Source organism: Atta colombica, unplaced genomic scaffold (genome assembly GCF_001594045.1).
Source record: "Atta colombica isolate Treedump-2 unplaced genomic scaffold, Acol1.0 scaffold166, whole genome shotgun sequence".
Classification (NCBI taxonomy): Eukaryota; Metazoa; Arthropoda; class Insecta; order Hymenoptera; family Formicidae; genus Atta; species Atta colombica.
In genome coordinates, this window is record NW_017259257.1 from 602,667 (window position 1) to 616,309 (window position 13,643).

General features: G+C 33.8%; 2 protein-coding genes across 2 annotated transcripts; one reads left to right on the forward strand and one right to left on the reverse strand.

The window, feature by feature from the left end:
- Positions 1 to 3,074: 3,074 nt before the first annotated feature.
- On the reverse strand, positions 3,075 to 7,619 carry LOC108686175 (protein artichoke). Its single transcript, XM_018191312.1, has 11 exons — positions 7,412 to 7,619; positions 6,985 to 7,299; positions 6,557 to 6,794; positions 6,236 to 6,482; positions 5,641 to 5,895; positions 5,226 to 5,542; positions 4,860 to 5,157; positions 4,292 to 4,772; positions 3,904 to 4,167; positions 3,517 to 3,745; positions 3,075 to 3,417 (listed from the first exon to the last, which is right to left on the reverse strand). Exons 1-11 carry the CDS (start codon positions 7,617 to 7,619, stop codon positions 3,075 to 3,077), a joined length of 3,195 nt encoding a protein of 1,064 aa, XP_018046801.1.
- Position 7,620: 1 nt separating this feature from the next.
- Positions 7,621 to 13,427, forward strand: LOC108686239. The gene is made up of 4 exons (XM_018191429.1): positions 7,621 to 7,648; positions 12,791 to 12,819; positions 12,913 to 13,184; positions 13,292 to 13,427. The coding sequence occupies exons 1-4, from the start codon at positions 7,621 to 7,623 to the stop codon at positions 13,425 to 13,427; spliced, it is 465 nt and encodes a 154-aa protein (XP_018046918.1).
- The last annotated feature ends 216 nt before the right edge of the window (positions 13,428 to 13,643 follow it).

A 13,643-nucleotide genomic window follows, 5' to 3' on the forward strand; every position in this document is an offset into this window, starting at 1 on the left:
TTGTGATAATGTTCTTATATTTAAATTTTCTTCATTTTATGATTGTTTCTTTCAATTTTATTACACATATTAGTTCTAACAATTAGAAAAAGATTAGGAGAATAAATTAAACTTAGATTAAAATTAATCTATATTAGTAGAAATGAACGTGTTAACCGGATTTGGACTCGACCTGTTTCTACCAATATAGATTAACTTTAATCTCAGTTCAACTTACTCAGCATTTTTTTCTAATTCTTAGAACTAGAAAAAGATGAAGAGTAAATTAAATCAAGATTAAAATTAAACTATCTTGATAGAAATGAGCATCAGTATCATTCGTAGCGGGCATGACGGGGCACCCTGTACGCCACTGTCACCGAGAAACAAAAGACACACGGATGAGAAAGTGGCAGCCGCAGCAAACCGATCGCAATGGTACAATTGCACGTATGCGTTCCTGCTTGCATGTGTACGTGGCGCGCTTATCTGGTAACTGGAATGAGCTTGCGGGCCGGAATAACCGCGGGAAGGTATAACAAGTTCCACGCGCTAATTGATTTATACGAAAAAGATTCATCGAGGTATTCAGATAGAGGCGTGTTCCATCACCCTGCAATCGATTGCGCCGATATAACGATACGCGAGATCTTGCGTCAGGATTTGGGCGGATCACACAAATGCGGCCTTGATATTTCAACGAATCATGAATCGATATCGTGCTGAAGAACCTTTTACGGAACGAGTTACCTTTTATTTCTTTTTTTTTTCTTCTTCTTTTTGTTTTTTGCCGAAGCACGGGCGGGCAGCGTTTTAATGTAGGCGTGTGGGGCCAACGGCACCTCTCGCTCTGGGCCTTACATGGATACATCGTGAGTCATTGCCCAAAGCGGCGTATGTAAATGTGTTCTGCCTACTTTATTCATATGCTTTATGTGACCAGTGTCGCAGATAAAAAAAAACGATATTAACAGCCTAACGATGATATTTATCGAATACTATTAATAGATATCTATTGGCAATTTAGAAAATAAATGATTACAAGCTGACATAGGATCATGGAAGAGGCGTGTGAACTTTTTCGATCAATATAATTGATGTAAAATTTAAATGTGTTTGTTTTCTCTGAATCATCTATTTTTACGATGAGAATCAATAATGTCGACGTGTTGTCGTGGCAATTTGTCGACGAGGGAAGAGACAAATGTAAATTTACTCATACCTAAGAAATCTCGAGGTCTGCTGGTCCTCAACAAGACTCAGACAAGCGGATATCTGTTCTACGGGGCCCACGAGTATCATCTTCGTGATTCTTCGTGAGAACTCGTACTTAGTCGTATATGATACTTCTTAGCCATTATTGAGCTTCTGGTGAAAGTGTCTGATATTTCGTAACCAGATATCGGTATCGGAATAAAATCTTGTATCTTGCAGATATTGCGAATTTAAGAATTGCAAAATATAGAAATTTTCTGAAACATATTAGTTTAATGTTTAACGTTTTTCTCTTTTTTTTTTATTTGCATTTCATCTCCACTGATTCACATTTTATAAAAATTTACCATGTAAGAAATAAAAATAATATAAGAAAGCTTTTATATATTTATATAAATTTATAAAGATGAGATTGCAAAACACATTCTTAACTGTCATAAAATCGCATTTGTAACTTTGATAAAACAACAAAGAACGGCGCTTTTTGCTGCGAAATACTTCGTTAATTAAGCGTTAAACCGACGTTAATCTCAATTGAGAGGGCAAGCCGTTGAGCAGGCCGTCAAGCAGAACGGCAAGAGGCGTGTGTGCATTGTTTTTTCTGGTATGCCAACCGAAGCTATATTAATCAAATACGCCGTGCGTCGTATAATTTAAATTCCCGTTAATCCACCGAACTCGCGTGCACACAATATTGTCTCTTTCTCTCATGATTACGTGGGGGGTAACCAATAATTGCGCATTGCGTTAACGAAATGCGAATAATAAAGAAAAAATCAACATTGTCGTCGTTGCGAGCGAATCTAATCGGCTATTACGTTCGATTTCCAATAATGCTAATAAATTCATGATGGCGTGCCCTTTTGCGGAAACAATGATTTCCACGCCCTCATTAGAGATCTCTCTTCCCCTTTTTTTTATACAAAACACATTGTTCGTTAATACGAAACACACTGTACGTTATCGTGGATACTAATTACGGTCTCCTTACGAGATAATGAAATAATCTTACTACGCAAAGCTCGGGAGACCGCTGACTTCCTTGAGAATTTTTTCAGCAAGTCGCGCGAGTGCTTTATTAGTCGCGACAGAACGACTACGCGACGGCAAATTAATATCGTGGGATTAATTGGTCTTGATTAAAAGGATTCGCTTGCTTATCATCAACTAATCGTCTCGTAATAATCTCGTAACAATCAACTCTCGTTCACGTAACAATTGCAAACTATCGCAAGAATCACAGCCGTTAGAAATATCTCTTCTTGTCAAATCTTGAGAGTTGTTCTTTTTCAAAGCATATTTTTAACTGGTATACATTTTTTTATACAATAAGTTAAAAACAAATATAGTTTGTTTCAATCCAACTTATTACGCCAGTTTAGAATATTCTTTAAAAAGAACAACTCTCAAGATTTGACATCTTTGGTTAATCCATTCGTGTTAAATGATAATAATATATGACTTGTACAAGATATATATTTTACAAAAATAAATACACGACGTTCAACGTCCCTACTTCCGAGCAAAATACAATACGTTTTATGTACAACGCACATAGTATATCACCTAGCAAACAAGTTGAAGTTCTTATCATCATTTTGACATCATTTCAAGATGTTATTTTGACGTTAAAATAACGACAAGAAACGTTAGCTTCTTTACTGGACGTCTTCTCGAGAAATATACATTTATTAATTTATTGTACAATCACATCGCTTATCGCGCTTCAACGCGACATAGATAAAAATCTAAAATAGAAGAACGATCGGAAATTTAACTAGCGATACTTAAAGATAATAATTTCGTGTGTTTATCTTACTGTTTATCTCCACGAAACGTAAGATATTTTTCTAAGTACTACGAATACTAATTTCGTCAGGTTAACGAAATCTCATAAGAGTGCAAAAGGAAGCAGCGACTATCACGAAGTACAAGTTTGCCCTGAGACTGTCTGTCGAGCTGGAGTGCTGATTCAAAATCTGACACTGGGAATTTCTATAGTGCTTGACGTTCCCTTCAGAATCACGCGCGAGTACGCAGAGCTCGTACTTGGTGTTTGATCTCTTCAGATCGTTGATTTTGAAGGATCTTTCGCTGTAGACAATATCCTTTTCGAGCATAGATTTGCTGCTACCGGATTCCCGAACTACTACATAGAAATCACCGATATCTTCGCGCGATGTTACGTACCATGTCGCTTTCCAACTTTTATCATCGGTATTGCTAAAGAAAATTGTAATTCATCATTTCCGAAGTCTTCGAGAAAATTTTAAACGATATATTCATGATAACAGAAATTAATAAATGAAATATATTACATACTAATCAATGCTTCGATATTTCACATCAGGTGTGATGTCGAGTTCGGGCTCCTCTTGAATATCCCTCTCGCCGCAGTTCGTAAGATCCTCGGTTACTTCCGAGATAAATTTATTTGCGAGATAATTTGGACTTTTACACATCACGTTCGACCATTCCGTTGGAAATTGCGTTTGAGATTTTAGCCATCTCTTCAATGGCCGCACATGACAATCACAATGCATAGGATTACCTAATATAAATATATTTTAAATATTGGCATATTGATATATAACAAAAAACTTGATTATAAATAGTTTTTAAAATCCTTTAAAGTCCTTAATTATGTGTTTTATCTAATTATTGAATCCTAATTATTGAATCCTAATTATTGAATCTAAATCTTGTTACCGGAGTATTTGAACACCGTGCCATTTTGAATAATCTTCATGAACTTCTCATCGAAAACACCGATCTCGTTTTCTTCCAGATTGAGAACTTTTAGATTCGGCAGCGATAGAATTTTGTCGAGAGGCACATGGCTTAGATGGTTGTTACTCAGATGCAAGTTGGTCAAATTTAATGGCGGAAGAAAGATGTCTTGATCGGAGATATCACTTATGTCATTATACGATAAATCCAACGTCTGCAAAGCCGTTAAATTCCCGATTACATCTGAAATAAGGCAATGTTTTCGTAAACGACGATTCTCAGTAGAAAGGATAAGCTGAGGCCGTTATATAGCAACCTGATTAGTTATCGAAGTTATTAAAAACGACATTTCTGGTTTACTACTCACATCTTCTGATCTCATCAATATTGTTATGAGAAAGATTCAAATACTGAATCTTTTTAGCACCGGCGATGAAATCGAAAGTAATGACCGGCATTGTATTATAAGATAAATCGACTTCCTTTAGTCTATAAGGAATCCAGGGATCATTTGGAAAAGTCTTCCGGGTGATAAATGATATTTCGTTATGACTAAGGTTGAGTCTCTCCAAAGATAGGCAATCATCGAGCAGTCCATGCGTCTTGTTATCCAGCTTTTCCAATTTATTATGCGATAAGTCGAGTGTTCGTAGAGATACTAGACCTTGAAACGCGCCGTTCGGTATGTAGCTAATGTTGTTGTTCGTCAAGTTCAACGTTAGCAACTGCAACAAGCCCTCGAACGCCCGACTCGTTATGTTATTTATTTTATTGTTTGCCAAGTTCAGCTCAAATACTATCGGCAGACGGCCGAAGGCGGCTTTTTCCAGTTTCGTCAAGTAATTATTCTGAAATATATCCATCAGTAAAAATTCAGAAAATTACTGATCCTCGAAGAAGAACGAATTCCCCCATAAAAGTTTCTCTTGTCTTACCTGCAGATAAAGATACTGCAAACTGCTCAGACCACCGAGTGCTTGCCAAGGCGGCTTTGTAATGTTATTCGCTTGCAGGTTTAAGATTCTCAAGGTCAGCAGGTTTTCGAAGCTCCCCTCTTGCAAGTTATCGCCCAGCTGATTCCGCGAAAGATCTAGCGAGAGCAATGCATTCATCGTAGGCCATACATCGGTGCTCGGAATCTCTTCCAACAGATTCTCCGAGAAGTCCAAATGACCCAGAGAAATTGGCAATTGGAAAATCTTTGTCAAACGATTATTTTTCACCGTTAAACTCCTAAAATATAATAGACATGTCATTGCAAGCATAACATTTTTCAATTTTATTAATCAATAGTGACTCACCTACAACTAGCTAATCGAGTGAGACTACCTCGTGCAATGTCGTTTAATTGATTGTAACTCATATCGAGTTCTAGAAGCGTCGGCAGTGGTCCGAACGTCGATGGTTTTATTTTCTCTAGAGAATTATATGACATATTCAAGAATCTCAAGCTGAAGAGCGTCTGAAATACGGCGTTATGAATATCGGATAGATTGTTGTGCGATATGTCGATCGTGTGGAGCTCGTACAGCTTTGGAAAAGTCTGTCGTGGAACGGAATGTATCAAATTGTGGGAAACGTTTAAGATTTTCAACCCCGTCATGTTGTGCATTGGAATCTACAAAAAAAGAATGTCAATAGTATTTAGAATAAAAATAAATATCTTAATGAAATAATGTGAACTATTTTATCGTTTCCATAAAAAATTTTACTCACCTGATTTAGAGATGTAAATAGATTATAACTAAGTTGCAATTCCATAGCATATGACGCACTATCGAAAGAATACTTTGAGATATTCTCGAGCTTGTTGTGACTGAGATCCAATAATGTAATATTCGCACAATTCTCGAAAGCGCCTGATTCAATCTTTGAAATTTCATTGTGAGACAGATTCACTTTCGCCAGATAAATATCTTTGAACGCCAATTTCTCCACGATTGTTACAAAATTCTCAGAAACATCTATAAGCTATCACGACAAATTTGGTATTAATCCTTTCGAGTGCATATTGTAACATTTATTTTAAAATTAAATTTGTGATAAATTCGACTCTACAGATTAATGAAACTTAAAAATATTAAAAATAAAAATATATATAATATTGAACATTAAAATATACTTCTACTGCCAGAAAGAATGTATATCGATAAAATATATACATATAAATGGATTTTTCACTCATAAGATATTTTTTTAGCAAAATCAATAAAAGAATTGTTTTTTTAATGATAAGATGATGTCATCCCCCTAGAAGGTTAAAGAAAAACTGTGTGAGATAATTATTTGCAAGTATAATTATTTCAGATACCTCAGCAAATTGTAACTGATTGAACATTTGGAAATCGATTTTCTTGATGAAGTTCCGGGAAAGATCGACGGTGCCGATTCTGGTAATGGAACCGAAAGTTCCACGACCCACGTCGTCGATTTGATTGTCGCTCAGATATAACCGTCTAAGAAAACGCATGCCACGGAAAGTGTTTGAATCAAGTTTCCTGATTTTGTTGTGACTCAAATTTAAGACTTTCAAGACGGAATTCCGGGCGAAGGTTCCTCTAAAACGAAAGAAATAATCTTAGGTACATTGCGAAAAATTTTATGATAAGTAGTTTTCTTCAAGTCTGTCAACCTTTTCAAATCGGCGATAGCATTATGCGATATGTTGCACCATCCCATTTTGACAAGATCGGCCAAATGGGACGGATCTAATTTGTCGATTAAATTGTGAGAGATATCCAAGAACTCGGTGTCTCTTAGACCTTTGAATTGATTCCTCTTCAAGTCTTTTATTTTGTTGCCATGAAGATCAAGGGTTTTAAGTTTCTTGAGTGGCATTAATGCTTCCACAGGTAAGGAAGAAAGTGTACCTAAAAAATATAAAAGTCAAGAATTTTAATTTGATATTTTTTTATAATTATGTTCTTATATATAAGTATTACATAAAAAATTATATATGATGAAAATATTATTTTTTGTATATGTAATATCAAAAATTGAGTTTATACAATTGTATCACTTTCAAGATCTGTATAATAAAACGGTGCGTTTTCCACTAACAATATCTCGCGATGAGATTCTGATTACCGTTACTAATCTCCAATTTTTCTAGCTTCGCAGCCGCCGAGCTTTCACTAAAACTATTTCCCAGCAAGGCAGATATCCGGTGCCCCGTGATGCTCAATAGGCTGAGATTGCCGAGGATCTGTAGTGCTTCACGAGGAAATTTTTCCAGATTGCTGTTTATTACATAAAGTTCCTGAAGAGTTCGGTTCACGCCAAGAAAACTGTGCTCTTCGATCAATCTCAATGGCGTATCGATAAACTTGAGTACTCGCACATCCAATGGATACAAAGCGGGCCCGTAGAATCGTACTGCCAATTAATAAAAATGGAATAAAAAAGTTCATTCAATCGACTTATCATCATCTTCCATGAATATTACATGCAAATTTCTTTTTTTTACGACGTGATTAAATCGACTCACCTATGTTACACTTATATAGAACCAGTTCCTCAATCGGCATGCCCTCGTTTCCCAGATTCGTGAAGGCAATACTGAGACTAGCCAGATTCGTATTCTCACAGCGGATGTATAAACCTCTGTCACTGCCCCGAAGACAAGTGCAGGGATAAATGTAAATCGCGTCTTTGGGGCATCCGAATCTTGGTCCAGGCGGCACGTAGCCGCCCATTATGGACACAATCATACTCAATAGCAATAGTGGAGATAACATTTTAATACCTGTTTTGAAAAGTACAAATAAAAAGAAATCCATTTAATATTTTCGTAATTAGATACTGTAATTATATAATTATATATTACGCGCTTACACTTTATAATTACATAATAACTGACATGAGTTCAAACATATAACAAATTTTACATGAAAAAATACTGTTATAAGAGAATTGTACGTAGTATAATTTACATAATTTCTATAATAAATACATATAGTAAGTTACGTTGAAAAAAATCTATGTTACTTAAAATCTATGTTATTTATATTATAAAGATTGATAATAGTTTGATTTATATAGATAAGGTGCAAACTCGTAATATCTTTGTAAAATGAGCATTTCAATTAGTCACTCCGTGATGCAACGTACGTCTCGTCAGAAATGTGGGAAAGTTTTCGCTACGTGAACTCCATTGGTTAATGTACGCAACAGATCGATACGCCGATAACCATGCAGCTTATGCACTTAATAAAATCGCAGTTGCTTCAAAATCGCAATTGTTCTGCGCAATCTTTCGCGAATGAATTGTTAAACGGCCCTTCGAAGTTCCTGTTGTCTGTGTTTAAGCAAAAACGATTACATCAGTCGCTCAATTCGCGATCCGATCTCACCACTTATTATCCCACGCGAGTTGCTGAGATATCCTGTGATTTCTTGATACCGAGGCGCAGAGGTGACTAACCGCTAAGATTATCACGATAGCCCAAAAACGTCCTTGAAGACGAGACTACTTGTTTCAGGAGATATAACCCACACAAAATGAGACCTACGCGCTGATCACTGCGTAGCAAGAAAAAACGCAAAAGATCAAGATCTCATGGATGATACTTTCATGGATCATGCTTTGTCTATTCATTTTTCAATCATAATTAATACAATGATCGTGTACCGACGATAGCGTCTCCCACGCGATTCTAGAAAGGAGGCACGCAACTACGGCAATCGCGCTTTCTGTCACGTAACAAATTATAAGCTATAGTAGGGACGTTTAACTCATACGTCACTCACAATTTGCCTCGTGTGCATCTTGCAAAAGAAAATTATGAAAGCGACGACTTGTCCATCCGGAAATGTTAACGCAATTAGACCAATGCGTTTTCACTGTGTACTATCGCGAAAATGATGAACCACCTGCGTAACCATGCATAAAATTTCGATAGAAAATTAATGGTTGCGTGAAATGGTGCTGCACTGCGGTTTATTGCAAATTGATTGTCCTTCTTTCGAAACTTGAACGATTAGCAAATATAATTTTTGTATAATAACCGACCTCCTTTCAAAGATCATCGTATGCTCTTTATGCTCTGTGGGTGGATTTGAAAAGATATCAATAGGCCATGAAAAAAAATACAATTGTCATCATTAATAATCAATTATATTTTGATGCAATTATTAATCTGTTTCCTATGTTTTCCCGGTTGAATCTAAGTCTAATAAGAAGTCGAATAAGAAAGTCTAATCTCTCATATTCTTTTTATTATATGAAAAACATTTGCAGTGTATTTTATTATTAATTAACAATTGTATGGTAATTAATAATGAAAGTTGAATTGCCAATTTACACACACTTTCGATATATTCCAATGTCTAACAATCGAGATCATCTTCGCATAGCAGCGAGGCTCCCGCAATTAACAGTAGCTTATAATTAAAATAATCGTGGGACTCGTCGATCTGAGAAATGGAAAACTATAATATGTCTTATTATAGCTCTAGTAATTCAAACAGGCAAGAAGAAAAACACGATGATCTAGTTCACGCATCAGTTTATAATGCTCACTATATAATGTGTATATAAGCACGATATGTAAGAAAAACATCAGCGTTTGCATTATGAGGAAAATTTATTATTTTTATTTCAGACAAGATATATGCCAAGTAAAAGTATATTAATAAATTTATATTTATACACTGAGAAAAATATTTTGTTGAAAAAAATGAGCGCACCAGAAGATTAGATTAATCAAAATTCCACTTAATTACAATTCTAATAAATTTAATCAGAAAATTTAGATTTATCCATTTTTAATCAGAATTAATCCAACTAGGCGTTTCTCTTAGGAGAGTAAGAATATTAAGTTGTCAAGAAAATCTGCAAATCTAAAATTGATGAGACGATAACGTTTAGAAGTAAAACGGTACGTTGGGAAAAACATACGCGCCTTTCACTTATTTTAGTTGATCTTTCTATCTCAAACCAAGGAACTAACCACTGGACCGAATCACGCTAGTCTCTCGTGACACCAAACTCGTATCAGATCTAAGAAAAATAAACGAATCTGGTACCATTGATGTAATGCATCGGCAACTCGATTATTTATTATTAAATTATCTCGTGTATCTGGATCAAAACTCGAACGGTTATTTGTTATTTTTTGCTTATATTTGTATCGACTTAAAAATATTTAGAAACTCGAGAAGCTATCAATAAACAGTATGCTTTCCCGAACGTGAGACTTCCGCTTCTCGAAAGCGGAAAGAATGACAGTGGAGAGAAAAAGAACTTGCTCCACGCTCCACTTTCTGAAAGTCTATTAATTAGAGCTATTGTGTTAACGTAGCAAAGATAGACGGCTTTATGTAAAGAAAATGTATCACTACTAACTTATAATATTTGCAGTTAAGTATTAAAATTAAATCTCATTATAAAAGAAACTGCCTCGTCAAAATGAGATGCATTTTCTGTGCATTTCTTTAACATAGTAGACAAGAATATTTTCGATAATATCCTTGCAAATACCGCATCATATAATATCCTATATTCGTTTACTATACGATTTTTGTAACACCTTTCCTTTCACAAATGTTATATGTATAGTAATTATTAAGAAATTTTTTTTTTTAATAAAGTAAAGAATATGTGAATTTGATTTAATTTATATTTGATTATTATATAAAATTTTGTAATTTATGAAGAACATTACTTGGAAAACCATTACAAAGTTCTGAATCTTAAATTTATGTGAAAACAATCAAAATCTTATATATTGAATAATGACTTCTCTAAAAAAATAAAAATAATTTTACTTATATTGTATTTAAATACTATATCAAGTAGTATAATATATCAAGTTAGAATAATTATAAAGAACAATATTATTGCAACTAAATAAAATAGAAATAATTGTGCAAAGCTTCGTGAGTTAGTTAAGTATTAAAGATAATTAGTTCAAGTAATATAGAAGCGTAATGTTTTGTACATGCGTTAAAATCGCTGAGCGGAGAGATGACGCGCCTAAATACACGTGGATATTCAGCTGCGAACATTACGAAATTTAGCATCTTTATATTTAAAAATATAACAAGTTTAATATTCGTATTAAAAATTGAAATTGAATTTAACCAATCAAAGCAAAGTTTACTAAACTTGATATTGATTTTTTTCTAATTGCTTTTAATCTCAATCTATAGCCTGACATATCTGACATAAGCAGTTTGATAAGCTGTTCCTTATTATTAGTATAATACATCATACTTGCTATTACTCTAATAGTCGGTAAATTGCGAAATTTTTAAAAACAATATTTTCGAACATTTTGCAATTTAAAGATAATAGATATAGATTATAATATTATCGTTTGTCACAAGTCGCGATATACCTTGTTACACTTTGCCCAACGATTTTTAAAAGCGCGAAGGTCGTTGTGATTTTTTTCAAGGATGCACTGTTGGTATCCTCAGAGTTACATTTTCGCAGTCGAACGGGTTGTCCTTTTTCTTCCACCATGCAGAAGCAGAAAGAGCGAGAAAGAAGAACAGAAAGGAGTACACGTTTTGAATTCACCTTCGTGTGTCTTCAAGACATTCTTCATGTGATTCCTGGCTGAAGCTGCCGTGAAAACTGAACCGAGGCACGGAGGCAAAGAGAAAGGCAGCTTCAGAAGTAAGGCCTCCCTCATTGGCAGTTGATACGCTATCCTTTCGTAGACATCCCACCTTTGTCGTTGCGAGAGAAAGAAGGAGAGTCTTGTCTCACATCACATTTTGATAAAATGCTACATATCTTCGACTGATAAGCTGCTATTAGTAACCTGACAAAATTAAATTAATAATAAAAAATTATAATAATAAAGTATGTAAAAAATTTCTGTCTTATTCTGTTTAATGAATAATTAAAAAAAGTTTCAACTTGATCAATTTTAAGATTTCTTTTTAAGAACATCAAAAAATTATAAAAGTGTTATTGATTCGAAGTTGTCACACACAAGTTCTGAATATTTCTTTATATTCTTTTGGTTTGCATTGTTTTTAAGTTTTTCAAATTATAAACAATTATAAATGAATAAATAAATATTATTGCATAACTTTAATGCATAACGTTATATTTAATTTAGTACGTAACGGCAAATTCTCGTGTTGAAGAAAGTTAGCTGTCAAGTACACCTTAGGATTGGTTGATGCTAGTGAAAGTTTCTTTACATAGTTACCTTGGTACAACCGAGTCATGTAATTTATAGCATGAAGCCGACATCTGTTGGTGCACAGATTAATTTAAAATAAACATCTCGAAAAAATTTAAATATGTTATTTTCTTCATAATAGAAAATTTTAATTTTAACACAAATTTCTTTGTAATAAATTTATATTTATCACTTTTTCTTTTTAATTAACAAATTTATTAAGCCATTTTTAATTTCTTTATAGAGAAGATTAATCGGATTTTTTTGTTCTTAGAATATTCTTTTGATTCTTCGAAAATATCGTTTAGCAAAGCAGGATGCGATAGTTAAGTGTCATTTAAACAATAATGAGAGAGAATGACGGGCCTTTTCAGAAATTACATGGCTATTAAGGTCATTGAGCTCTTCGTGTTCTGCAGTTTCAGACAAATAGTAGTAGTTGTAGTCGCGCAGTCGGTTGCGTTATCCATCGAGTAATAGTGAATGATAGTGTTAGCTGATATTGAGTTGTAATTTCGGTATCAAGAATTAAAAAATTTTCGTTTTAAAAATTACAATTAACATGAATTATTTTATAATATACGTGTTTAATTTTTCATTATTGTTGAGTAAGTTTTAAAATTAGTTCTATATTAAATTTCGATTACTTGAGGATTTCTACATTTTCTATTATTTAGAGGAAGTTAGGTTTTATGTATATCTTTTTTGTTATACAGATACAAAAGTGACAAATCAATTTACTTTAGGCCATTTCGTAAGAATTTTTTTTAATTACTTTGAAATTATTTTAATATATCTTTATTTTGTAATTAAAATTAAAAATTACAAATTACTATGTTTTACATAGGATAGAAATCATCTGGAAACCTACGAGGAAATATCAAGTGAACAAAATGATATGATGATCGATATCTTCGCCAATCTAACTTTTCGCTTTACTTGCAAGGATATGCCATCCGGTTTTTATGCCGACATAGATTACAATTGCAGGATATTTCATGTTTGTGAAAATTTCGGTGATGGATTCCCAGTGATCTGCGCTAACGATACAGTGTTTGATCAAAAACAGCGGATATGCACGGACGAGGAAAATATCGACTGTCATCACGCTCACGAATGGTATATATGTATATATATATTTTTATTTTATGATACTTAAATGAATCATATCATAAGCATTTCTATCATATAATTTCTATCATATAATTAATAATTACTTACTGAAGGTATTACTTGAATGAATTAACTTATTCTGCGGAAATCGAACCGAGGACGATCACAGAAGAAATCCCAGAGGAAGAAGAATCAAAAATGGTTCAAGAAGATGTAGTACCTTCCATTTGGCCGTTCGTGATTGACTAAAAATATCTTATCTTACGCTAGATATTTACGTTCTAAACATTTTACATTTATTCCGATTGAATGAAATTACTATTCGTTAAATAAGTTTGACTGGAATTAATTTATTTTACTTTTTTCTCTTTTTTAGTTTGCTGTTTATTTATTTCTTAAAAAGATAAAGTGTAAATTAAACCGAGATTAAAATTAATCTTGACGTAGAACCGAGCTCTGTCGCTT

What these genes read in the sequence shown, in the direction of transcription:
- LOC108686175 (XM_018191312.1), bottom strand. Translation starts at nt 7,619, where the DNA reads ATGGGCGGCTACGTGCCGCCTGGACCAAGATTCGGATGCCCCAAAGAC. An exon ending in TCTATATAAGTGTAACATAG is followed by an intron (nt 7,300 to 7,411) that starts GTGAGTCGATTT and finishes ATTAATTGGCAG; the next exon opens with TACGATTCTACGGGCCCGCT. An exon ending in CACGGTGTTCAAATACTCCG is followed by an intron (nt 3,746 to 3,903) that starts GTAACAAGATTT and finishes TATTTATATTAG; the next exon opens with GTAATCCTATGCATTGTGAT.
- LOC108686239 (XM_018191429.1), top strand. Translation starts at nt 7,621, where the DNA reads ATGGACACAATCATACTCAATAGCAATA. An exon ending in AATCATACTCAATAGCAATA is followed by an intron (nt 7,649 to 12,790) that starts GTGGAGATAACA and finishes CAGATACAAAAG; the next exon opens with TGACAAATCAATTTACTTTA. An exon ending in AATTTACTTTAGGCCATTTC is followed by an intron (nt 12,820 to 12,912) that starts GTAAGAATTTTT and finishes TGTTTTACATAG; the next exon opens with GATAGAAATCATCTGGAAAC.